The sequence below is a fragment of the Heloderma suspectum genome, chromosome 1 (assembly GCF_057233095.1).
Source record: "Heloderma suspectum isolate Gila_16-S chromosome 1, 16-S_ref, whole genome shotgun sequence".
NCBI lineage: Eukaryota > Metazoa > Chordata > Lepidosauria > Squamata > Helodermatidae > Heloderma > Heloderma suspectum.
Genome location: NC_139458.1, coordinates 56,468,593 through 56,496,523, shown reverse-complemented (window position 1 = coordinate 56,496,523; position 27,931 = coordinate 56,468,593). Strand labels below are relative to the sequence as shown.

The window sequence follows — 27,931 nt, the reverse complement described above, 5'->3', positions numbered from 1 at the left end:
CATCTTGGATACTATAAAAAAACTTAAAGGAATAGATCTTTCCCCCACCCCTCTGAATGTGGGACATGACATGAGTATGCCTCCAAATGGTCCAGGGACTTCCAGGTCAGCTAGAAAAAGTTGAAATGTTGTATGCATATGGCCAAAGTCTAATTATTAGAAATCTTTGAAAGTGGGATGTAAGACATGAAGGTTATCTCCTAATTTGTTGTTGTTCAGGCATTAAGTTGTGTCTGACTCTTCGTGACCCCATGGATCATAGCACGCCAGGCCTTCCTGTCCTGCGCTCTCTCCCGGAGTGTGCTTAAGTTCATATTCATTGCATCGGTGATGCTATCTAGCCATCTCATCTTCTGCCGTCCCCTTCTCCTTTTGCCTTCAATCTTTCCCAGCATCAGGGTCTTTTCCAGGGAGTTTTCTCTTTGCATTAGGTGGCCAAAATATTTGAGCTTCAGCTTCAGTATCTGTCCTTCCAATGAGCACTCAGGGTTGATTTCCTTTAGGATGGACTGATTTGACCTCCTTGCAGTCCAGGGGACTCATAAGAGTCTTCTCCAGCCTTCCTTATAGTCCAGCTCTCACAGCCATACCTTACTACTGGGAAAACCATAGCTTTGATTATACGAACCTTTGTCAGCAAGGTGATGTCTCTGCTTCTTACTATGCTGTCTAGGTGTGCCATAGCTTTCCTTGCAAGGAGCAAGTGTCTTTTAATTTCACGGCTACAGTCACTGTCTGCGGTGATCTGGGAGCCCAAGAAAGTAAAATCTGTCACTGCTTCCATTTCTTCCCCTTCTATATGCCAGGAAGTGATGGGGCCAGATGCCATGATCTGAGTTTTTCTAATGTTGAGTTACAAACCAGCTTTTGCACTCTCCACTTTCACCCTCAACAAGAGGCTCTTTAGATCCTCTTCTCTTTCTGCCATTAGGGTGGTATCGTCTGCGTATCTGAGGTTGTTGATAATTCTCCCGGCAATCTTAATTCCGACCTGTGATTCATCCAACCCGGCATTTCTCATGATGTATTCTGCATATAAATAAGCAGGGTGACAATATGCAGCCTTGTCGTACTCCTTTCCCAATTTTGAACCAATCAGTTGTTCCATGTCTGGTTCTTACTGTTGCTTCTTGACCCTCATACAGGTTTCTCAGGAGACAGGTAAGGTGGTCTGGTACTCCCATCTCTTTAAGAATTTGCCACAGTTTGTTGTGATCCACACAATCAAAGGCTTTAGCATAGTCAATGAAGCAGAAATAGATGTTTTTTCTGGAATTCTCTTGCTTTCTCCATGATCCAGCGAATGTTGGTGATTTGATCTCTAGTTCCTCTGCCTCTTCGAAACCCAGCTTGTACTTCCGGTAGGTCTCGGTTCACATGCTGCTGAAGCCTAGCTTGTAGGATTCAGAGCATAACCTTGCTGGCATGTGAAATGAGCGCAATTGTGCGGTAGTTTGAACACTCTTTGGCATTGCCCTTCTTTGTAATTGGAATGTAAACTGACCTTTTCCAGTCTTGCGGCCATTGTTGAGTGTTCCAAATGTGTTGGCATATTGAATGCAGCACTTTAACAGCATCATCTTTTAGGATCTTAAATAGCTCAGCTGGAACACTGTCATCTCCACTAGCTTTGTTGTTAGTAATGCTTCCTAAGGCCCACTTGATGTCACTTTCTAGGATGTGCGGCTCAAGTTCAGTGACCGCACTATCATGGCTATCAGGGACATTCAGATCTTTCCTGTATAGTTCTTCTGTGTATTCTTGCCACCTCTTCTTAATCTCACCTGCTTCTGTTAGATCCCTGCCTTCTTTGTCCTTTATCATGCCCATCTTTGCACAAAACGTTCCCTTGAGATCTCCAATTTTCTTGAAAAGATCTCTAGTCTTTCCCATTCTATTGTTATCCTCGATTCCTTTGCATTGTTCGTTTAAGAAGGCCTTCTTGTCTCTCCTTGCTATTCTCTGGAACTCTGCATTCAGTTGGATATATCTTCCCCTTTCTCCCTTGCTTTTCGCTTCCCTTCTTTCCTCAGCTACTTGTAAAGCCTCATCAGACAGCCACTTTGCTTTCTTGCATTTCTTTTTCTTGGGGATGGATTGAGTTGCTGGCTGCCTCCTGAACAATGTTACGGACCTCCGTCCATAGTTCCTCAGGCACTCTGTCTATCAGGTCTAATCCCTGAAATCTATTCCTCACCTCCACTGTATATTCATCAGGGATATGATTCAGGTCATACCTGAATGGTTTAGTGGTTTTCCCTACGTTCTTCAATTTCAGCAGAAATTTTGCAAGAAGCAGCTCAGGATCTGAGCCACAGTCAGGTCTTGTTTTTACTGACTGTATGGAGCTTCTCCATCTTTGGCTGCAAAGTACAGAATCAATCTGATTTTGATATTGACCATCTGGTGATGTCCATGTGTAGAGTCGCCTCTTGTGCTGTTGGAAAAGAGTGTTTGCTATGATCAGCGTGTTCTCTTGGCAAAACTCTATTAGCCTTTGTCCTGCTTCATTTTGTACACCAAGGCCATGCTTGCCTGTTATCCCGGGGATTTCTTGACTTCCTACTTTAGCATTCCAATCCCCTATGATGAAGAGGACATCTTTTTTTGGTGTTAGTTCTAGAAGGTGTTGTAGGTCTTCATAGAACCGATCAACCTCAGCTTCTTCAGCCTCAGTGGTTGGGGCATAGACTTGAATTACTGTGATGTTGAATGGTTTGCCTTGGATTCGTACTGAGATCATTCTATTGTTTTTGAGATTGTACCCCTGTACTGCTTTTCCCACCCTTTTGTTGACTATGAGTGCTACTCCATTTCTTCTAAGGGATTCTTGCCCACAGTAGTATATATAATGGTCACCTGAATTAAATTTGCCCATGCCTATCCATTTTAGTTCGCTGATTCCCAAGATGTTGATGTTCAGTCTTGCCATCTCATGTTTGACCACCTCCAGCTTACCTTGATTCATTGATCTGACATTCCAGGTTCCTAAACAATATTGTTCTTTACAGCATTGGATTTTCTTTTCACCACCAGACACATCCACAGCTGAATGTCCTTTCGGCTTTGGCCCAGCCACTTCACTCTTTCTGGCATTACTTGGAAATTCCCTCTGCTCTTCCCCAGTAGTATATTGGATACCTTCCGACCTGAGGGGCTCATCTTCCGGCGTCACATCTTTTAGCCTTGTGATACGTTCCATGGGGTTTTCTTGGCAAGAATACTGGAGTGGGTTGCCATTTCCTTCTCCAGTGGACCACATTTTGTCAGAACTCTCTGCCATAACCTGTCCATCTTGGATGGCCCTGCACGGCATAGCTTATGGCTTCACTGAGTTACGCAAGCCCCTTCGCCACAACAAGGCAGTGATCCATGAAGGGGTATCTCCTAATACAGACCAGCAATCCAATCCAGAACACAAGACACAGGACTGAATGTTCTGGGGGTTTATTTATTTACCAGTTATGTATCAAAACTCATAGGTGTTTATTCATTAGCTTTCCAAATACATTTGATTTCCAAAGCACTAGGAAAACCTCAAGGCTAAATTGATAACAGTAGTAGAATTTTTTATTACAGATGTTACTTAATTTTTTGAAATGTTCAGCTACTGACAATATGTTAATAATAATGACAATAACCAAAAAATGCAGTTAATTGTCTTCTGGCAAACATAAATCAAAAGCTGCAAGCTTTGTTATTAATAGGAATAGACAAATTGGCCAATTTCAGTTTTTCTCAGTTTCTCATTTTCCATCTTAAGTTCATCGGTTCATCTGAATGTTGAATTGTTTTTTTAAAAAAGTTCACATGAGAATTCCTAAGCATTTTTGTGCACATTTTGCCTAATACGTGCATTTTTGTACAGGTTTCTCCGTAATATATGCATACCAGTACACATTTTTGATTGGAGAACATTGCAAAATTCAGGGAAGTTAAAGTGCAAATTTCAAAGGATAACTGAATTTCAGTTCACATAGTGGTGCAAAATGCAACATTAGGACAGTTTGCATTAAAATGTGAACTGAACTAATTTCTCCCCCATCCCTAGTTATGAACAATATTATAAACACTGGTGATTTGGGAGAAGCTTATTTGAGAAATAAATTTAATTTGTATCTCACACAAGAGAAATTACTTGGCCAGCTAAGGGAGTATCTGCTTTTCCTTTTTTGTCATAATTAATGGCCTTTTTCTGGAATCAGAAGATATCTGGTCTAGCCACAGAATATCTTAGAGTGTAATTCTTTGCATGTTTAGACAGAAAAACTCCCAGCATTCCCAGCCAGGTATGCTGGGAGTTGTAGGGCTTCTCTCTGTCTAAATGCACACAGGATTGCATCCTTACACCCACTGCTTAATGAAAAATGCAACACTGCTACTGTAAATTAAAGTATGTTAAAACACTTATTCTTTTGATTATTTCTACTGATTTTCTTAAAAACTGGTGATGCTAATCAGCTACAATTATTCAAATGTGTTTTACTACAGGTATAGGTCTTGTTCTGTTTTCCCCATTTCTTCCTTTTACTTTCTTATTTATTTATAATAAATTTCTATCCCACCTTTCAGCTCCACAGCGGTGCCCCCAAGGTAGGTAACAACATCAGTGAAAACACTGAAAAAACCAAACAAGCAATCATAAAACAACAGACTAAAGACAAAATGCAAGAGTAGCAAGCAGCACCAATAACAAATTACTAAAAACATCAAGCAGACATCAAAGCTACAGATGTAAATCGTGGACATATTATTAAAAAAGTGCACCTGAACAAGAAAGTTTTCAAATGACGGCTGAAGAAATATATATGGAGGTGGCTAGCTGAATTTCTCAGAGTTGGACTGTCTTGTTTTCTTAACTGCAAGTTAGCCACTCAGCCTCAGGGAGCCTTTTGAGCTGAGGAATGGGATTAAAAATACTTTAAACAAACAAACAAACAAACAAACAAACAAACAAGTCATCTGACTACTGAGAAGGCCCTGTCCTCTTGTGTGTGCCAACCACTCCTCAGATGGAAGGAGGATAGTCAACAGTCCTCCTCTGAAGATTGATGGGTGTGGGCAGGTTCAAATGGGTGGAGGGCTTTAAAGGCTAAACCATGTAGGGCGTTAAAGGCTAAAACCAGCACTCTGAATGGGTCCCAGAAACCAACTGGGAACCAAGAATTAGGACAGGAGCCTTGTAACAAAGCACGGGCCCTGTTCCTAAGTGCACTTGCTTTGGCTTGAAATTTGCACAGTGCCAATGAACAATTGTAATTAGGAGTGGAGCCTTAGGCCAGGCTCCCAACCCATGTGCGCAGATGCTTCCCTATTACAGAACAAGGAAGAGAATGCCAAGCTGTGCGCAAACACCGCAGCTGATGGAACAAGGCGTGGACTGCAGAACAAAGGAAGCTGCCTTATTCCAAGTCAAATCACCGATCCATCTAGATCAGTATTGTCCTCAACCTGGTGCCCTCCAGGTGTTTTGGACTACAACTCCTGTCATCCTCATCCATTGACCATGGCTGGGGATGATGGGATTTGTAGTTATAAAACCCCCACCCATCTATAGGTCCACCAGGCTCAGTCCTGGCAGCAGCTCTCCAGTTTTCAGGCAAGAGTCTTTCCCAGCTCTACCTGGAGATGCCAGGACTGAACCTGGAACTTCTGCATGCAAAGCATGTGCCCTACCACTGAGCTATGGCTTTTCTCCCTGTCATCAACATGCTTCTTCTGTTACAGATTCCTTTACCTTTATCTCTTTTATCTAATCTTGCATGGAATATTTCTTAGCACTTTTCTGTACATGGAACGGATTGTTATCATAGACTAGCGAGAGCCAGTGTGGTGTAGTGGTTAGAGTGTTGGACTGGGAGTTTGGAGGTCTGGGTTCTAGTCCCTGCTCAGCCATGGAAGCTCACTGGGTGACATTGGGACAGGCACAGACTTTCAGGCCAACCTACCTCACAGGGTTGTGGTTGTAAGGATAAATGGAGGGGAGGAAGGCTATGTACACCAACTTGGGTTCCTTAAGGAGGAAAAAAGGTGGGATATAAAATAAATAAACAAATGCCAGCAGTCATGCTGTCCACCCTGGACCTGCCTTATATCAAGTAAGGCATTCAGTTCTTTCTAAACCTCTGAATCCCCTTTCCACTACATCCAGGATTCTTATGTAATAGTTTGTGGCTTGCTACAAATGGAGAAGTAGAATTAAGTTGAAAAGTGCTGCTGCTTTTTGAAGCGCATTGTAAGTTTAATTGGTGTGTTTGCATTTTCATGGAGCATGTTGTAAGAAAAAAATGCCATATTGGCCCAAAGTGCTCTTGAACTCAACCTTGCCTCTGTACTCTTCCCAGCTACCCAGGGGCAAGCACAGCAAACAGCCAAATCCATCCCCATGTTATCTCGTGCTCTCAGCTCTAGAATCCAATTCATCAACACAGCTGCATATCATAAAATATTTATTCAATAAGTTCTGAAGCCAAATATTATTTAACATTCTTTTTGACCAGGAAATAGTTTAAAAGAAAACATCATCTTGCTTAAAGTTGAGGTTGCTGAGTAATCTTTGGAAATTTAATTTGTGGTGCAATGAAAGCTCTTTGCGCTTGTTTTTATTTACATCATTAGTTAAACAAACACTGAGCAGGAAGAATGGCAAATGAAATATTAGGCAACAGCTAAGCATAACATAATCAATGGGTGAATGAATAATTCTTAGGGCACCAAGGTCACATAATCCTGGTATCCATATTGTTGCATGTTCATGACTGTTACAGTAATAGCATGATTCTGAACAATACTATATAAATATCACACACTGCATTTATTTCTTTGAAATGAATATTGACATTCCTAGTATCTCCACAAAAATCAATTCCCTATACCTCTAAGCAAGGGCCAGTGCCAAAGGTAGGCATGGCTGGGCACCTGCTGAGGTCCCACACCCCAGCAGGGGCCCACTGACAGGAGCTCCCTGGACTTGTTCCTCCTCTTCACCACTGCAACCTGCTTATTCACTTGCCTCTCCTTCTGGTCCAGACAATGGCGGTGCTGATAAGGAGGAGCAGTACATGCCACTGGCTCCCTGCTTGTCAAGCAAGCAAGTGGTAGCAGGGATAAGAAAGAGGATGAGGAGCAATAGCAGCTCATGACAATGGCAGTGAGACATAGCCTTACTGCGGAGGGGGCCCATTGAGGGTGTCTTGCCCAAGGGCCCTCAAAAACCTGGAGCCATCATTGCCTCTAAGAAGCCATCTGGAATGGGCTCCATATCCAAGTCCTATTGTCCTTGCTGTAAATCTGCTCTTTTGTTGAGCCTCTGATATGTGAAAAACATATTTGTGTGCAGTGCAACTATACATCCAGTTCACCCAGTGATGATGTTCCTGAAATCAAATGTTTGCATAAAGGGAAATATGGCTACCTTTGTAGCTGGTGGGAGGAGAGAGCACAGTGTCCCCCAGCCAAGATCCCCATGTGCATTCTGAATGTACTCACAGAGCTTTTTCATTGGCTTTCCTTATTTACTTCAATAGACAGGATGACCTCATACACACATCCCTTTGCAAGCACAGAATTGTCCTTTCCCTTGACATGAATTGGAAAGTCCTTGGGGACAAGCAATATTCACTGTGCATCAGAACTCCCACAGTGCAAGAAAATGCTGCACAAGGGCAAATTAATCTAAATAAACCGTAAGGCTGAGATAACTCAAATCTGGATAATGTACTCAGTGTCATGGACCTGGATTCAGTATAAACACACATACACACAAATATGAACAATATCTTGGGTCAGCTATTGAGTGCCATTTTTCTTGGTAGAAAGGCAGGATATATGGCTGAGCTCAACTCATGTTTGCTTTTTTCCAACAAGTGGACCCTTCTTCCAAAAGGGCTCTCCTTTTCATCAGTTGGGGAGTGGGGCTTGAAAGGGGTTGAAGTGGTTACAGCCAGGGGTGTAGTGGTGGGGATCTCACAGGGACGAAGACCCGGGACTTTTTTAAGAGCCAGGTCTCAGCCAGGTCCCTCCCACTCCCAGCCTACCGCTGTGGGCCAGGCTCTTCCAGCTGTCTCCTCCCCTTCCCTGCCGCCAAGTGAGGGTGAAGTGTCCATAGAGTATCATATTTTGAAAACCTAAAATGTTTGTGTTTGAGTGAGTGAGTGAGTGAGTGAAAAAGATTTTAACAGCCCTGCATTTTTTTCTCAGACATCCAATTGAAATACCATTGCCTTACTCTCAGCTGCACTCTTTTTGGATCCCAGTTGAAGGTTGTATATCTTACAAGGTTGTGTAATCTTAGAAGGGGGCATGGCTGTGAGGGGGCATGGCTGGGACTGTCATGAAGGGACCCTGCACTTCTGAATTTGCCACTACACCACTGGTTACAGCACTACCAGGAAGTTGTGTTTTTTTCTACACATACATCACCACCACACACTTTCAGCCAGTGCTCCTCTTCCCAGTTCCTGGCATTTGGGCAGCAGTGGCTCTTCACAGTCCCTCTCCCCCCCGCCCCCAAGTAGTCATCTTCTTCCTAGGAACAGTGACATTGTCATGTAGCATCACTGATAACATCACTGTTCTAGGAAGAGTATCAATTTGAAGAAGACGTTCCGAAGCCATCCAATCAAGGCTGTAAATAAGTTGCCACAGATGAAGGTGGGGAGTGTTTGTGGACTATTCTCCCTCTCAAAACATATAAAGCTAATGTTATTAAAAACCAACACAATAATATTAGGGCAATATTTAATACCACTTTGACAAATAACTGTTGGTTGAGTTGTTCATTGCGTCAGAAAGCAATAACTTTATAAATGCATTCCTTATGAATTAAAACAAAGGGTTTATTTCTTGTTTTGTTTTTCTAGGCTGAGGTTCAGCTATGCTATCTGGAAGCACAAAGAGATGCTGTTGAACAGATGTCCTTAAAGCTGTACAGTGAGCAATACAACAGCAGCAGCAAGCGAAAGGAAGAATTTGCGGATATGTCAAAAGTTCACACAGTGGGAAGTAATGGGTAGGGAACTATTCTTTTTGTTGTTTTATTCTCAGTGATCTGTATCTACTTCTTTTTTAAAAACATGATCTTCTCTTCGTCGCTACTATGTTAGTCAGAAGGATTTTTCCTAGTAAGCCAAAAGAATCACTCATTCTTTCTCGTGTGTGTGTGTGTGTGTGTGTGTGAATCCTGGATCACACCATGTGTGTGTGTGTGTGTGTGTGAGAGAGAGAGAGAGATTATTAATATAAAGATCAATGTGTTGTGACTCATTGCCCTGCATCAGTTGATCACTGTAAGGTCAGACTAACTACAGTTCATGATTTCAAGGAGAATGTACAGAATAACCTCAAAATGTAAATTTATTGTACATATAAAGCCTTGGCCCTTTATATCTTTGGATTCCCCAAGGGGCCCTAGCAACATTTTATTAGAGGTGTAAAAAACACATGCTTTCCTGGATCATGTCAAATATCTATCTTCTCCAGTCCTTTTTCTCCAGCAGTGGCCAACCTAATGCGCCTGAGAAACTGACGATCAAGGCATGTTGAAGATTGCCTGGTACCATCTAGTAATTAATCAGTAGCATTATTCCTTCTAATAGCAATGTGGGTGCCCTTGTGCCAATCAATGTGGAAGCAAAATGGGGCCACCTACAAACAAAATAGAGGTTGCTGTATACTTGGGAAACCCTGAGGAATGAAGAAGAATATGGCCTTTTAAATTAGCCAATCCCACCTGAAAGAGAGCAAATATGATTTTAAAAGGAGAAATGGGAACTATGCATGTGTGCCTGGGCACAGTTCTTTCCCTTACCATCTGCATTCCCTCTCTGCACACAAGTCATCTGTTTCTCTTTAAATCTTCAGGAGGCAGAGTAGCCCACCCTCATCCCCATCCATCCACCCTCAAATAGCTGGAGATAGGTAGGTAGATAGATAGATAGATAGATAGAACGATTTCTAACATATTACTCTAGTTTAACATAATATTGTACTTGACTTATTGCTGCATGGGTTTTACACACCATTCTTGCAAGAAGTGCCTTTTCCACTGATCTGTCAGTTGAGGCCTCTCTTAGAGAAGATTGGCCTGGTAATGTTATGGTATTTGCCGCTGTGTATTTTTATTCTAACTGGCTATTTTTAAATAGTTTAAATTTAAGGTGTTTTTATAATTTGCTGGTTGGCCACTGTGTGAACAAAATGCTGGACTAGACAGGCCTTTGGTCTGATTCACATGGCTCTTCTTATGTTCTTACTGCTTTATATTATACACTGCCTTGGGAAAACTCCACTAGAGGAAGAAAAGCTGTGATGGGGAACTTTGTAGGTTTTTTAAGTCCCTTATGGCATGGATCATGAACAAAACAAAAATAGGGTTCTCCTTGAACCTTTCCAGCTGGGGCCAGTGTGTGTGTGTGTGTGTGTGTGTGACAGGAAGAGGTGAACGAGGGCTTTTCAAGCAGATTTTAGTGGGGTTTGTTCTTTTATGTCTTTTATTTATGTCTTTTATACAATTGTTCCTGTTTTCACTTTGTTATGATACATTCTAAACAGGTAGCTATTGCTTTGTTGAACCTTTTTGTCCCTGAGGGCTGCATGCCATAATAGACAGTGGATTTGAGGCAATACACACATACCCAGATAGGTATGCACACGTGCACACATACAGACATACACACACATATTAACTCATACACTCATCCCCTCATTTCAGCATGTGGGGATGGGGAGGTTTAAACCTCTCATCCCCGTGCAAGATTTCACTGCGCCGCTGCCCCCAGCTGATCGCAACTGGAAACAGTTTTCTTTCTCCCAGTGCCAACCCTAGCCCTGCTTGACTAGGGAATGTGATTTAAATGGGTTGGAACCTGCATGGACACGACTGTGTCTGTGCACCTTCCCACTTAATTCACACTTTGCACAGGCCACCAAACAGCTCTGGCAGGCTGTGTGGAGTGTGATTATGGCAGAAGGAAAGCACATAAGGAGAGTCATTCCCATAGGCCACCCTCCCCATGATAATTGCACTCCAAATAGCCCACAGCTTAGCTGAGTGAGTAGTGGGAATTTGGTGATGGGCAATTTGGTGGTGACAGCAGCAAATGCTTGGGCACCCATGCAGGCTGCATGGACAGCCTCCGCAGGCTGCATGGACAGCCTTTGTGGGTTGCCTGCATGTGATCTAAAGTAAGCAGTTAATGGATTACAGCCTAGGCCACCTAGCCTCATAGTCATACGTACCCACGCTTGAAGAGCAAAGATTCAACATTAACAGATTTCATTAGGAGAATTTGGGGAAGTAATGTACAATATATGTGTTTCCTTTTCTGTTATTGGCTCAATCCTCTGAAAATTCAGTCCAGATCAATCCCTGAAGCACTCCGTTATTGAAACAAAGTGTAAGGTACAATCCACAAAGTGCTTTGTCACATTCATCCCTATTCATTTAAAAGATATAATACTCTGATATGAATGTAAATTCTTTTAATAAACAGAAATAAAATAACATGGGTAACATTGAAGGGTCTACACACATGTAGTATAGCCACTGGATTTGAGCTTCAGGGCAGTATCCAATCAGACTCTAACAGTAACGTAAATTATGTTGCATTAGCATAAGGGACCACTAGCACAATGCCAATAGCACTGGCTGACACAACAGATTTTCTGGGGAATCTCACGGCATCAGCTATTCTAGTGCAATTTATTTTATGTTATGCCATTGTCAGTTGGATACTGCCCTCAGTTTTTAAAACTCTGCCACAATCTGTGCATTGAAAAGTTATGTTTATCAATTGTTACGTATCCGTAATAATAAACTATATTGAAGATCTTCATACAAGTGCACATGAATTAAAGGGCTCTAGCAAGATCCCTTGAGGATTTCCTTTGAATGATCCCCTAGTATTGCTGAAGGCTGTGGGCAGACTGTGCAGAGTGGGCAAATAATTCATCTTGAAAAAAGCGACAGGTATCACATCTTCCATTTGACTTTAAGGTATTTCAGATCTACATAGACTCTCTACAAGGTGGGGTGAGAATGAAAACAGAATTGAAGAGAGGTGAACAGGAAATGTGGACAGAGAAAAGAAGAATGTGATTCATTCACATACAGCGGTGTAGTGGAAGCAGGGCTCACAGGGATGAAGCACCAGCACTTTTTTATTAGCAGGAACTCTGATGTCATCTGCCACCACCACCATCCCTCACCGTTCCTTGTTCCCTTTGAACCTAGCTGCAATTCACACAGTACCTGTTGCAAATCACAGCAACAATATATTGCTCCCTATTTTAATGCAAAGTATTTTGGGATGGCTTGGTCTTGAGCAGGCCATTAAGACCTATTAGCTTTACAAAAGGTCTGCTCCTGGTGGAGATGAAACTGCTAGAACTGGTTTGTTGATATGGATCAACACAGATGCCTGAATTTTTGGACTCCCCCTTGGGGGCATGGCTATGGCAGCTGTCATGATGAGAGTCTGCACTTCAAAATTTGCCACTACGCTACTGTTCACATATGCAGATGGAGAAAGGAGATAGATAGATGGATAGATAGATAGGGATCATGTGAAGATATTACTGTAATGTTAACTGTGTCATAATGTGTCATGTTAACTGTGAAATCTACTATGGATCTATAATTGCTGTCTGCTGTGCAAACCTATACATATTTACTCAGAAGTAAGTCCTAATGTGTCCAAAGGCGCTTACTCCCTAGTAAGTAAGCTAGCAATCCTAGAACAAAATACTGGCAGGAATACAGATTTCTATTTAGTTTGAGTATTAGATCAGAGATTTGTTTGGGCCATACATGAACAATATTCAACTAATTAGTGTTCAAATCTGAAATCATCAAGTTGCTTTGATAATGAATTTTTGAAGAGCTATAGTTAATAGGAATCATTAAGCAATATTTATAGTTAGATTCTTCTTTTGGCATAGTATAGTTTTCTAAATAGTGAAGAAAGATCAAAATATGCAGAGTTGAAAGACCTTTGATCATTTTATGAAATTATTCTGGTTAGATATATGATGCTTTATTAAGATTTCAAAAATGATATTAGGAAAAAAGGGATATAGTTAGTGATAACATTAAAAACAGTGTTTTTATGTTTTGTTTTTTGCTTTGCATGAACTGATTATTTTGCATGGAATGCAGCCTTTTCCTGGGTTTTTTAAATAGAACATGTACCTTGGCAACAAAAAAAAGCAATCTGAATAACAACACTAGAAATTATACAAAATATTAAACTTGAACAATTGGCTCGTGAAAATAATTCCACATTAATTTTTTGTTTATTAATGGTACTCACAAGATGGTTTTCTCATGAGAAACAGTCTCATGAATTTTCATTTTATATAATGAATTAATGTCCACACCTTAAGAAATATGTTTGCATTCAGAGGATTAGGTGTGCAACTCTGCATTTATTATTACCTGTCCCCCGTTAAATGCATTCCTTACAACTGAATTCTGCTATCCGGCCTTATAAATAAACTTATATCCACATTGTTAGGCTTAGCCGATTGGCTGTGTTGTTGCAGTTATTATTTTAGGAAGATATGGAGCTAGTTTTGTTTTATTTATTTATTTATTTTTAAATTATACAGCTTACTATTTAAAAAAGCTCAGTGGTTTACAACATTAAAATATATATTAAAACCATACCCAGAGTCACAAGTATCAGGATGAACAAAATACATCAAAAATATCTCAAAACAGGACTGCAGAATCAGCACTAATAGTAAAAGAAAGTCTGCACAAAAAGTGTAAGCACTGTAAGCATGCTACTGTTGATGCCTCCCAAATCACAGGGGGAGGGCATTGCAGAGAATATGCACCACCACAGAGAAGGCCCATTTTTCTACATTGCCACAAAATGACACTCCATTTAGTGACACCTTAGATTTACTTCCCAAAGTCCAGAGAACACAAATCTGGCAGAATCTTGTGAACTATCCTTGGGTCACAACGGGTGGCTTAAAAATTGTGGAGACTTAGGACACAAGGAATTTTTTGGTGAGAAATTCCCTTTTAAACAATGCCATCAAATGTCATGGTATCAAAAAGAAGCTTATTTGGGAGAAGTGGGGAGAAAGAAAATTGGCAAAGAAAGCACAAAACCATACACAGAGACTTGAAAAGAAAGCAATGGGCTATATGCAAAGGTCTCCTTCTGCCAGTGGAAAGGACACCATTCATGTATTAAATTTGCTTTCCCCCCTCCAGCCCACAGCATGGCCCCCATATCTGCTCAGAGGTATTATTCTAGGTAACATTGCAAGATTGGTGCTGCGGAAGATTGCTAAAGAGGTAGGACAGGAGCACCTAACCAGTTTAAATGGATACAACTCTTCAGGGATGAATTGCATCCTTGAATACTAAAGAAACCTGGAGATATCATCTCAGAGCTTCTGTCTATAATTTTTTAAAAAATTCTTGGAGAACAGCTGAAGCACTGCAAGACTAGGTGTAGGCAAATGTTGTCCCCATCTTCAAAAGGGAGGGTATGCTTAGTTTGGAGAAGAGACGACTAAGAGGCTATATGACAGCCATGTCGAGATATTTGAAGGACTGTCACATAGATGATGGAGCAAATATGTTTTCTGTTGCTACTGATACATGGACCAAAGCCAGTGGGTTTAAATTTAAAGAAAGGGGATTCAGCTAAACATTAGGAAGATCTCCTGATGGTACAAGCTGTTCAACAGTGGAACAGACTACCATGGAAGGTGGTGGGTTCTCTTTCATTACAGACTTTTAAGCAGAGGCTGGATGGCCACCTATCAGGGATACTGTAGTAGTGGGTTTCCTGTATCAGCAGGGGGTTGGACTAGATGACCTTTGAGATCGCTTCCAATTCTATGATTTCAAGTGAGTCCGCTCTTCATCATGGGATACGAACAAAGTGATTCCATTTCGTTTCCCTGATAAAATGTGGACACACACAAAGCATGTCAGGAATTGGTTTATACTCTTTTAAACTGCCTTTGCACTTAGTCAAATGAATGAATGAATGAATGAATGAATGAATGAATGGTTTAAGTTAAGGCAGTAATCCTATGGTGCCTGGGCGAGCATCCCAGGGACCATGGGATTGTTCAGATTTCCCCTTGCGAGGTCAGAGACAGTACTGTGACCTCAGAAGGGCAGGTTGGGTATCTGACCCTTCTTCCCTGTCGCCTCATAGCCAGCATGGAAAGAACGATGCTGGCTGCCCTCCAAGTTCAGAAAAGCAACCTTGGAGGAGGAGGAAACGGGGGATTCTGGTCAGCAGGGAGGGGACTGAAGAAGCCAGGATACGAGTTTCCAGCCTCCTTCACTTCCGAAGCGCACTCGGTAGACAGGCTAAAAGGTAGATGGGCTAACAGCCCATCCAGTGAAATCTGCAGGGCAGGAGGACAGTGAGGAGAAGATTGCCTCCACTACTGCTCCCAGCCTCCACTGGATGATCGGACTCCTCTGAGTTCAAGGACTTGGAAGGTCCGCTCACCAAGGGTACAATTGATAAGATTGTGCCCTTAGTATCCGTTCGTATGAGGGTGATTTGGAATGCATAATTGATAAGCGGAAATGTGGTTAAGTGGTAAACATAGTAGACAGACATGCACACATTCATCTTCTTAACCTTTGTTCCACAGAGACTCCTGAGATATTTCAGTTTGAATTAATATATATATCAAAGTAAATAAAGCAGTGATAGATGTGTAATTAACATTAGATACAGACTTTGAAATGCAAAATGGGAAAAATATTTCTATTCAACAGCAGTATTTGTTTAAATCATAAAATTTGGCTTTTCCTCTAACAATAATTGTAAAAGGGGGTTGCCAGAGGTACATTTAATTGACCAGCCAACTTGGGATCTTTTTGCACTCATGTCTTTATGGTTTAGCTCTAAGGTCTTCTGCCAGCTAGCCTTCTCTTAGAAAGTTGTACCAAAAATATCTGAAAGCACTCTATGGCATAGCTTATAAAATGGCAGTGCATTATCTTGATTCTGAGAAAGAGATCTATGATCACATTAGGTATGTCAGTGGTATATAGAACAATCTTGGAGTGACTATTCTAAAGCCAAAATCTGATTCTTCGCCATAGGATGACATTTTGAATTCATTCCCCATGAATGCACATACGTGAAAATGGTACAATGAAATGTGTCATCCATATAGCAAGGACAATCCTATGAGTGGGGTCATCCTTAAATTATTTGTCTGAAACATCCCAAAATATAAATTTTCCATGTATATGAAATGCATAAACATCGGGGGGGGGGGGGAATCCCAAATCATTCAAACATTATTGCAGAACTATCCCTAAGTGTAATCATAATGGTAGTGTTATATGAGTACTGATTTGGTTTTTAATCTAATTCAACATTGATAGATACATGCCAAATATTTATGCCCAGGGTATTCTTATTGTACTGCTTGTGGCTCGCACTGATTCCCTTGTGGCCTACAAGAAGGATAGTGGCTATCACTGATTTAATTTTAAATACACCATGATAATTAGTTTTGATAAGTAATCATACTTTAAGTGTCACATGCTACCATATGGTCCATAGAGTCATAATTATACTTCAAAGCCAAAGGTAAGGTTGAGGAGTGTTACAGTTTAGCAAGCCTGAATTTTTGAGAGTTACCCTTCAGAAAATTTTGCAGTTCTTCCATGTGCACCTCCTTTTTCTTTTTTGTATCACAGTGTTTTACTTATTCACTAGGCTTTCAATAGAGAATAACATTAATCCTTTTAAGCTCCTTATTCTAATGATTTATTTTGTTGGAAACCGTTGTGATCCTTCTTTGAATTTTAATGATTGCTGGCTATTCAAGGATTCATTGTTTTGACTTCCTGTCCTTACCTTTGTTTCTAACATGTCTATAGGGAACACCTGTCTAATACTGTATCTGGCCTTGGTTCTCACTGGCTTACCATATTCACTCAAGCCTATCTTAAAGCGTTATGTTGAAATGCTAGCTGCTCATGCATGAAAATAAATGTAGGATATATATTTGCAGAGATAGGCAGATAGACAGCAGAGGGATGACTAAATGGATTGAGTCATTTTTCTGTGAAAGTAATATTTTTGGTGCAAATAATAGCACATAATGCTCATCACAGAGAAGTTTGCTAAATATGCTAGCACTTTAAAAACCATTAAGCAGCTCTATATGTAATTCCCATTTCTTAAGTTTCTGGAGCAAGTGAAATATGTCTGCAGTTGTTGACAGAATCTAGCATAATTTGCTGAGATTTAGGTCATGGCTTATACTGAAGTTGAATTTTCCATCCATCCTGTTTAAATAAAGAATCTCCTCCGCAACAGAGCTAGGAACATCATGCGTTTTCGAGAATACCTTATTCTAATACAAGATTTTTATACCCTATTATGCATAATACATTTTGTTCCTTATCTGCAGCCTTTTGGACTTTGATTCAGAATACCAGGAGCTCTGGGATTGGCTGATTGACATGGAATCCATAGTGATAGACAGCCATGACCTGATGATGTCAGAGGAGCAACAGCTGCATCTTTACAAGGTTAGCGCTTCCGTTACTGTCTTTACCTAGCTATAGAAGATCTGATTAGTTTGACAAGTCTTTCTCTCACAGGATAGCCCTACGTTCATTGTATATATCATGGTGTCTATTAGAATTCCCTTCCCTGTCCCCAACCTCATTTCCATCCCCTCTGTGCTGACAGCCTGCACCAACATCATAATTGTGAGAAAGTTCCCTTTATCACATTCTATTTGGTGCAATTCTATAGGAGGACAAAGATTTGTCTTTGGAGTGAATAGAAATAGATGAAACTGCATTCATAAAGAGACTCAAACAAAATGAAGAAAAAATGATAGTAGCATTTAGAAAATGTGTTTTGATTGGAGCTTTCTTCAGGATTTTATCTACCTTTCACACCTCTTTAGTAAAGAAAAAAATGCCTTGATTTTAGTTTATTGCTTTCAGGATATAGGATTCTTCCAATTTAATTTTTATTAGTTATACAGAAAGCAGAAATTCTTGCATTAAGACAATACACCCCTTACAAATTAAGCACAGTAATTGTAAACTTGTGCATGGATTACAAATCTTTTGTCTAATAGAGAGGGACGGAGAAAAAATCAGTTCCTTTTTTTTGCTGTTGCTACTAGACAGGATGCCTGATAACTTGCCCTGAACAAAGCATTAACTTCTTCAAAAGCTGTAATTTCATCTTTAGCTACCACTGTAGACTTTTGTATGTGATGTGGAAATACGGGATGGGGGTGGGTGGGGTGGATTTTGGAAGTGGAGGAGGAGCTTTATACAGAAATATCAGGATGCAGTAAATCTTCCTCATTTAGGCAATTTTTATTGGACTAATTCTGACAGTTGTCATCCTTGAATTGCTTTGAGCATATGGCATATCTCAAAGAGCAGATTGTGAATCATAAAAAATAAAATTAATAACTAACCACAGAATCAGCAACAGTATAATGACAAGAAACAACTACCCTCTAGCTTTTTAAATTTTCTTATAGAAGGAATGATACACTCAAGGTCAAATAGAAGTTGTTTTCTCTCCTTATTTTTTTTGATAATTTAATCAAATGTGTTTTTTTTATAAAAACATTTAATTCTGTGTAGTTTCTGTAAAAACTTTCTGCACAAAATACTGAAGTAGAGGAAATACTGGTACATGCAGCAAAGTTGATAAACTAGTTTAGGTATGTCAGTTCCTCTGCAAACTATTAATATACAAACACAAAAATAAAATAATGTGCCATGCACAAGCGTTTTACCCTTTTCTTTAGAACATTCTGAAGAAAGCTTATTAACTTAGCCTGATCCAAACAGTCATAGAGTCAGCAAATAAATGCATATGATTGTCCGCAAAGACCACTTGTTCTTCTGACACAGGACATCACAGCGGTACAACCTTATCTACAGTTCCAGCACAGATACCTGTGCCGGAACTGATGTTTTCAGGAAGGGAATCTGAGGAACTGAGGCAAATAGTGGTGACAAAAGATGAAGTTCTCAACCTTATGGATAAATTGAAAGCAAATAAATCACCGGGCCCAGGTGGTATCCTTCCTAGAGTTCTCAAAGAACTCAAATATGAAATTGCTGATCTTCTAACCAAAATATGCAACATGTCCCTAAGATCAGCCTCTATACCAGAGTACTGGAAGATGGTCAATGTAACACCAATTTTCAAAAAGGGATCCAGGGGGGATCTGGGAAATTATAGGCCAGTTAACTTAACGTCTGTTCTGGGTAAATTGGTTGAAGACATTATTAAAGATAAAATTAGTAAGCATATAGAAGGACAAGCCCTGCTGAAAAAGAATCAACACAGCTTCTGCAAAGGTAAGTCCTGTTTCACTAACCTTTTACAGTTCTTTGAGGGTGTCAATAAACATGTAGACGGGGTGATCCAGTAGAAATTGTTTACTTGGACTTCCAGAAGGCTTTCGATGAAGTCCCTCACCAAAAACTCCTGAGAAAACTTAGTAGTCATGGAATAAAAGGACAGGTCCTCTTATCGATCAGTAACTGGTTAAAGAACAGAAAGCAGAGAGTGGAAATAAATGGTAAATTCTCTCAATAAAGGGAAGTGAATAGTGGGGTCCCACAGGGAGCTGTATTAGGATCAATGCTTTTCAACCTGTTCATAAATGATCTGGAATTAGGAGTGAGCAGTGAAGTGGCCAGGTTTGCAGATGACACCAAATTATTTAGGGTGGTTAAAACAAAAAGGGATTGTGAAGAGCTCCAAAAGGATCTCTCCAAACTGGGAGAATGGGCATCTAAATGGCAAATGCTGTTCAATTTAAGCAAATGTAAAGTGATGCACATTGGGGCAAAAAATCTAGGGATGTACGAAAGTCACTTACCTTTTCACGGATTGTGTTCGTGGGGAGGGAAGGCGATCCGGTCCTCCCCCCCAAAATCCTGCCCACCCGGCTCTGCTCTGCGGCGGCTCCGCGGAACAGCCGGCCAGGGCTGTCCACAGCCGGATTTCCGGCCACAGACTGGCTGGTGCGGACACAAATGGCGGCCGCTGTAGCAGCCGCCATTTGCATCCAGCCAGGCAGCCGTGATAGGCTACATAAGTCTTTACGTAGCCTATCACGGCTGGGCAAAAACAAAAACAAACAGCGTACGCAAATGGCGGCGGCTACAGTGGCCGCCATTTGCGTTCCCTATTTTTCGCCGTTTTAGCTTACGTAAATATTTACCTAGGCTATTACGGCGAAAAAAAGGAGAATGCAAATACTGTAGTGGGTGCTATTTGCATTCCTTTTTTATTTGCCGTTTTAGCCTACGTAAGTATTTACGTAGGCTAAAACAGCGGGAGGGAAAAGGAACACAAATAGCGCCCACTACACTATTTGCATTCCCCTTTTTTTTCGTAGTAATAGTCTACGTAAATATTTACGTAGACTAAAACGGTGAAAAATAAGGAACGCAAATGGCGGCGGCCGTAGCCGCCGCCATTTGTGTATGCTTTCTTTTTTTTTTATTGGCTTGCCGTGATAGGCTGTGTAAATACTTACGTAGCCTATCACGGCAAAGACCAGGATGTAAATGGCAGCCACGGCAGCCGGTCGAAAGACCAGCCGCCGGACCCGCCGCCGGACTCGCTGCTGTCCGGAACATCCACCCCAGATAAGCCTCATCCCGGGGGGAATCCGCGGGTGGGGGGGGGCAGGCCGTTTTGCCACGGATTTTGGGGGGCCGAGTGCCAGTGCATTCGGCCTCACTGAAATCCATGGCAGAATTCTCCGCCATCCCTAAAAAATCCCAACTTCAAGTATAGCCTTGTAGGCATGTACAAAAGTCACTTACCGTTTCGTGGATCTGCTTCGCGGTGGGGAGAAAGGCGCTCCATCCCTCCCCCCGGAATCCTCGATGGGGTGGGAGTACTCTGTCCCTCCCCTTGGAGTCCTGCCCGGCCAGCTCCGCTCCGCGGGGATTCCACAGAGCCGCCAGCCGGCTCCGCCCACAGCCGGACATCCGGCTGCTGGGCAGCAGAGATGCAAATGGTGGCTGCCATAGCCACTGCCGTTTGCATCCTTGTATTTAACCGTGATAGGCTACATAAATATTTACGTAGCCTATCACAGCAAAGGAAAAAAAGAATCGCGTACGCAAATGGTGGCGGCTATGGTGGCCGCCATTTGCATTCCTTTTTTTCGCCGTTTTAGCCTACGTAAATATTTACATAAGCTATTACAGCAAAAAAAAAGGGGAACGCAAATAGCGTCCATGACGCTATTTGCATTCCCCCTTTTTTCCCGCCATAATAGCTTACATAAATATTTATGTAGGCTAAAATGGCGAAAAAAAGGAACGTAAATGGCGGCCACCATAGCCGCCGCCATTTGCCTATGTGGTGTTTTTTTTTACTTTGCCGTGATAGGCTATGTAAATATTTACGTAGCCGATCACGGCCTCCACAGGGACGCAAAAGGCATCCCTGCGTTAGCCATGATAGGCTACGTAAGTATTTACGTAGCCTATCACATCTATGAAGAGGAAGTGAATGGCGGCCGTGGAGGCAGTCGCCATTCGCTAGTCGGCGCGGAGAGCAGCAGGTAAGTGCTCCGTTTCACGTGTGTGTAGTGGGTTGGGGGCTCCGTTCCGGGCCCATTTCGCGGGGTGGGGGCGGGGGGGCTTCGGGAATTCTCCGCCATCCCTAGCCTGATGGGATCTGAGCTAGCAGTGACTGACCAGGAAAGAGACCTTGGGATTCTGGTGGACAGCCCAATGAAGCTGTCAACTCACTGTGCAGCCGCTATAAAGGCAAACTCCATGTTAGGCATAATTAGAAAAGGAACTGAGAATAAAACTGCCAACATCATGCTGCCCCTAGGGATGTCAGAGAATTCCGCCACGGATCTCGGTGAGGCCGAATGCCAGTGCATTCGGCCCCCCAAAATCTGTGGCGGAACAGCCTGCAACCCTCCCGCGGATTGCCGGCTCCGGCGGCAGCTCCAGCGGTGGCAGCTGCAGCAGCTGGTCTTCTGACTGGCTGCCGCCGCCACCATTTGCAATCTGGAGGGGGGGGTTGTTTTGTTTTTACAGAGACGTGATAGGCTACGTAAACATTTACGTAGCCTATCACAGCTGGGTTAAAAAAAAAACATGCGTATGCAAATGGCGGCGGCTATGGCCGCCACCATTTGCGTTCCTTATTTTTGGCTGTCTTAGTCTACATAAATATTTACGTAGAATATGACGGCGAAAATAAAGGGGAACACAAATAGCGCCCGCTATGGTATTTGCGTTCCCCTTCATTTTCGCCATCATATTCTACGGAAATATTTACGTAGACTAAGAGAGCCAAAAATAAGGAATGCAAATGGCGGCGGCCATAGCCACCACCATTTGCATATGCTTTTTTTTGTTTGTTTGTTTTTACCCAGAGCCCTCCGCGGCCGGAAATCCGGCTGCGGACGGCTCTGGCCTGGGCCTGGCCGGATGCTCTGCGGAGCTGCCGCAGAGCACAGCCGGCCGTCGAGGATTCCGTGGGGGAAGGAACGGATCGCCTCCCCTTGCCGTCGAGGATTCCGGGGGGAGGGACAGAACGCCTCCCCCCCACACCATAAACATAATCCGCAAAAAGGTAAGTGACTTTCGTACATCCCTAGCTGCCCCTATACAAATCTATGGTGTGATTGCACTTGGAATACTGTGTGCAGTTCTCGGCACCACACCTAAAAAAAGATATTGTAGAGCTGGAAAAGGTGGAGAAAGGGGCAACTAAAATGATCAAAGGGCTGGAGCAACTCCCCTATGAGAGAAGGTTACAACAGCTGGGATTGTTTAGCTTGGAAAAAAGGAAGGTAAGGGGAGACATGATAGAGCTCTACAAAATTATGCATGGTGTGGAGAACGTGGAGAGGGAGACATTTTCTCCCTCTCAAAACACTAGAACCCAATGGGGTCATCTTACGAAGCTGATTGGTGGGAGATTCAGGACAGAGAAAAGGAAGTACTTCTTCACACAGCGCATAGTTAAACTATGGAATTTGCTACCACAGGAAGAAGTAGCGATGGCCACCAGTTTTGATGGTTTTAAATGGGGGTTAGACAAATTCCTGGAGGAAAAGCCTATCAGTGGCTATGTGCTACCTCCAGTACCAGCAGCAGTGAGACTATCTACACCAGTTGCAGGGGAACACGGGTGGGAGGGTGCTGTTGCACTCATGTCCTGCTTGTGGGTTCCTGGTCGACAGCTGGTTGGCCATTGTGTGAACAGAATGCTGGACTAGGTGGACCCTTGGTTTGATCCAGCATGGCTCTTCTTATGTTCTTATGGGAGCATTCCTACATCACAGAAGGCAAGAATCCTTGTATTTGTTCCTATGCTCTTACCAAGTAACTGGAAACCTCCCACACAATCAAAGCCAAGCTCATTCTCATGCAGTTCCCCCATCCCCATCCCATTTTATGTTTTACAAAATGCACCTGCAGAGGCTGCAAGGTACAGTAGAAGACCATTGTATGGGGTGAGGCTTTTAATCCTTTCACATATGCATACCCAGTAGGTTTTCTGCTAAAAATTCCCCAGGCTGTCTTTTTCTCAGCAGAGGAGAGTGTATGGGTACTTGTATATTTGGAGGAGTAGGACTTTTAGCAGAAAAAACACTGGATGGGAAAGGGGTAAAAAGCCAGCCTCGTCCTATGAGTCTTCGGCTGTAAGACAACAAAGTGAAATTTCATTTGACAGAGTGTCATGCATAATTTGGCCCTTAGCAAAACATGAAATGATAACCCTACCTATGGTAGTTTCTATAGAACAGGCCAGTCCTGACCAATCCACCTTGAACCACAGACCATTCTTGAACCATCACATTTATGCAGATCGTTGTGATAATTATTTAAAAGACTATGTGCTCCTAAGCCTCTATAATATGGCTGTTTAGAGATCATCGTCACTTGATGTTAGTTACACCCATGGTAGACATAAGAATGTAAGATCAGACCATAAGAACAAGCTGCATCAGACCAAGGGTCCATCTAGTCTAGTCCAGCATTCTGTTCACACAGTGGCCAACCAGCTGTCAACGGGAAACCCATAAGCAGGACATGATTGTAACACTTACAGACACTTAAAGGTAAAGGTAAAGGTATCCTCAACCAGTCGTGTCCGACTCTAGGGTGCAGTGCTCATCCCCGTTTCTAAGCCGAAGAGCCAGCGCTGTCCGAAGACGCTTCCGTGGTCATGTGGCCGGCATGACTGAACACCGAGGTGCACGGAACGCTGTTACCTTTCCCGCCGAGGCGGTACCTATTTATCTACTTGCAATTTCTTGCTTTCGAACTGCTAGGTTGGCAGAAGCTGGGACTGAAGACGGGAGCTCACTCCGTCACGCAGCACTCGGGTCTCGAACTGCTGTCCTGCCGACCTTCCAGTCTGCAGTTCAGCGTCTTAACCACTAAGCCACCGCGGCCCCTTACAGACACTTGCTCTTATATAAATGTACTACATTTTAGGTACAATTCTCTATTATTCTACACTACTCTAATATTAAGAACAACAGGAAAGGAAAGGAAAGGAAAGGAAAGGAAAGGAAAGGAAAGGAAAGGAAAGGAAAGGAAAGGAAAGGAAAGGAAAGGAAAGGAAAGGAAAGAAACCCAATATCAAGAAGTTGCAGTTGGTATGTCTTTCGCCACCTGTGTGGGTATTTGAACACAAAGAGCTTTTCTACACAAGGCATTTATTGTGTTCCCTTCGTTCCTTACTCACAGTTGTTTACTGGTTCCTCAGATGATGTTGTGATCGTCCAAGTTTTGCTTCTGTTTTTTAAGAGCACTTTCCCAGTTTATTTTAGAGCAGAAAAAGGAGTATTATTTCTGAAAGCAAAAGAAAACATATTTTCCTACTTGTATAATTGTGTTAATCCACTATAGCACCATGCCACCTAAAGGTTATGTAGCAGAAAGGAAAAGCTATTTGTGTAGAACTCGGATCTCAATACTGTGATGAAACTGAAAGTAGATACAGCAAATTAACAGCTTTCTATAGAAAGGCTGAAAATGGCTGCTGCAACAGATTTTAACTGTGTATGTGAGATAGATAACCATGAAAACCATCTCAGCTTCATAGCACAATATGCCACAGATACTTTAAAGGTATTTCATATGCCAACAAAGTCCTAGAAATAATAAATCAAACACTGAGGGATTAGTAACATAGGTTGAAAATAGCAACATAAAATTTGATTTGGGAAATATTATGTTACATTTGGAGAAAGTCTGATACATAAATATTCAGTGAGAGTAAGAAAATATTGAATGTAGAGATTTAGGCATAAATGTGTTTGGAATCCATTGGAAAAATACTGCAGTGAGTTTTTCTTTAACAGAATGAAACAATCTAAGCTCACTGATCTAGGGCACAATCTTATGCATGTTCAGACAGAAAAAAGTCTTACAACTTCTGATATTCCCCAGCCAGCCATACTGATTGAGGAATGCTGGGAGTTGTGGGACATTTTTCTGTCTAAATATGCATAGGATTGCACCGTTAAAGCAAATAAGCTCTTTTCTGGGAACTGACTTCCCCCCATGTCCGCGCAGCCTCTAGGGCAGCACGGAGAACCCCCATCCTCCGTGCTCGGAAGAGAAGCGCGGAGCGACTGAAAAGGGGTGGGGCTGGGGGTGTTCTGGGGTGGGGAGAGCGGAGCTGCATGTATGACACATCCTATGTGTCATACACGCAGCCTCCTCCCAGTCGGCCCCCCATGGGTAGACGGCTCCCCGAAAACAGCTGTCTAGCAGAAAATAGCAGGGCATGAGAGGCACAGAGGGAATGATCCCCCCTTGCCTCTCCTGCCTTGCTTTGGATAGGTGGTCGCCTCCAAGTTTGGAGGCAGCTGCCTATCTTGATAGGACTGTGCCCTTAGTTATCTTAACATGCAGAGGGTGCTATTATCTAAAATAAAGCATCCAATACACAGCCTCAGTAATAATTTAAAACAATGTGACGTACATTTATTGACTTCCTACAGCTATAGAAGCCTTTCAACTGGTTCCTTTTTTGAGAGTCTAGAGAGAAAATATTGACCCATATCTATCTATCTTCCACTTCTAGAATCTGATTTACTAATAAAATTAGTGAATCTTCAAGGTTCTGTTAGACTCAGCTTTAGAATATTACATCTAATTGTTACCATTCTTGTCCTGGTTCCTAAATTACTTTCATATTCTCATTGTACTTATGGGAATGGAATTTCATGTAGTACACAAGGCTACAAAAATCACTAGTCTGCGAATAATTTAAACTTGCCTAAGAGGCTAGTAGTCTGTGTCTCAATGCTGGTTGCAGAGAAAAGGGGTTTCCTTCCTCTGGCTAGCTCAGGAACCATGCAGGCAGGCAGAGGAGGGACAGGGAGATCCACCTCTCTTCCATCAGCCTGCTCACTTGCCTGCGTGGAATTGTATGCATTCACCTGCATCAAATTCCTGGTCACATGGCAATAAAGCGAGTAGTTAAATAGAAGGCTGATATAGCATGATGTGAACAAAGAGTTCAGATAAATCAGTGCTGACAATTGTGATTATCAAAGCAACAATACTTACTTTCCAAATTCTGAATTATGGCCTGTTTGAGATCTGTGAACTTTGGGCTCACCGGTCATGCAAATAGTTCTATCTCATGAGTGAACAAAATGGCCAAAAGCAAGGTGTGAACCAGCGAAAAGGAGGTCTTAATTCTTGGCTCAGAATTCAAGATTTAGCAGTGAAGAATTGTCTACCTTGAAAAAAATTCTTGCACTAAACAGTAGCATTCCAAGTATATTGGAGCAATATTTTAAAATATATTAACATTTTTTCTTAGACTAGTCTATAAATAGGATTTATTTATTTAATTTCTTAATCGCCCATCTGGCCAGTCACCCGGCCACTCTGGGCGATGTACAATAATACAACAGTTTAAAACAATAAAATTCCACATTAAAACATCGTATTTCTAAAAATATCCTAACCCACCCCAAACGCCTGCCTGAACAACCACGTTTTTAATGTGTGGCGGAAGCTCATTAAAGAGGGGCCATGGTGGAGTTCCCTAGGGAGGGAGTTCCACAGAGTGGGGGCCACCACAGAGAAGGCCCTCTCCCTTGTCCTCACCAGCCTAGCTGTCCTGGCTGATGGGACAGAGAGAAGTCCATCCGAGGATGATCTTGTTGAGCAGCCTGTCTGGTGTTGCTGGAGGCACTCCTTGAGATAGGCTGGGCTAGAAGCATACATGGTTTTAAAGGTCAAAACCAACACCTTGAATTTGGCCCGAAAAACAACTGGTAACCAGTGGTTTCATTAGGTTCCCAGGAACACATGATACATGCCTTAATAAATTTCTTAGGGTCATTTCACACATTATTTTGATTTGTTAAAGTCACCATAAGATTGTTGTATTGTGTCAGTTTCACATGGTGAATGTTTCTTGCACAAGTGTTCCCATGGGGCGTTGCTAGGTTCTGAAAAGATCTGGGGCACAGGCCCCTAACACAAATTTGCGCATATATATATATATATATATGCATATATATACACACGCACACACACACACACGAGTCTAAGCGCACGTCTAATATATGTGTGTGTGTGTGTGGTGTGTGTGCATGCAGTGTGCTTGTGTGTGTGTATAGATTACATACATACATACATACATACATAAGAAGTGTGCACTGCCCCCACCCCATTTCAACTCAGACCCCGATTCAGCATTTTGGAAAACATCCCACTTCTGCTCTGGCCAATTTGTAGTCAGACTTTGACAGATTTTCTTGGAAAACCAAATTTTACCTGTGGCTAGCACAAAAGCCACTGTTCCTAACTGTATGAAATTTGGCAGGCTCAGTCATCTCTATAGGGGCTGCCAGGTCCCCATATTCCATGCACGTATGTGGAAGCACAAAAAAATATAGCTCTTTG

General features: G+C 42.2%; 1 protein-coding gene across 1 annotated transcript in view; it reads left to right on the top strand.

Annotated features, from left to right (window-relative positions):
- AKAP6 (A-kinase anchoring protein 6) overlaps nt 1–27,931 on the top strand; it is a 332,898-nt gene that overhangs the window by 194,761 nt on the left and 110,206 nt on the right. Inside the window, exons 8-9 of the mRNA XM_084827230.1 lie at nt 8,862–9,010; nt 17,422–17,542. Of these exons, the coding sequence (XP_084683356.1) occupies nt 8,862–9,010; nt 17,422–17,542 (270 nt within the window). The remainder of the gene's footprint in view (nt 1–8,861; nt 9,011–17,421; nt 17,543–27,931) is intronic.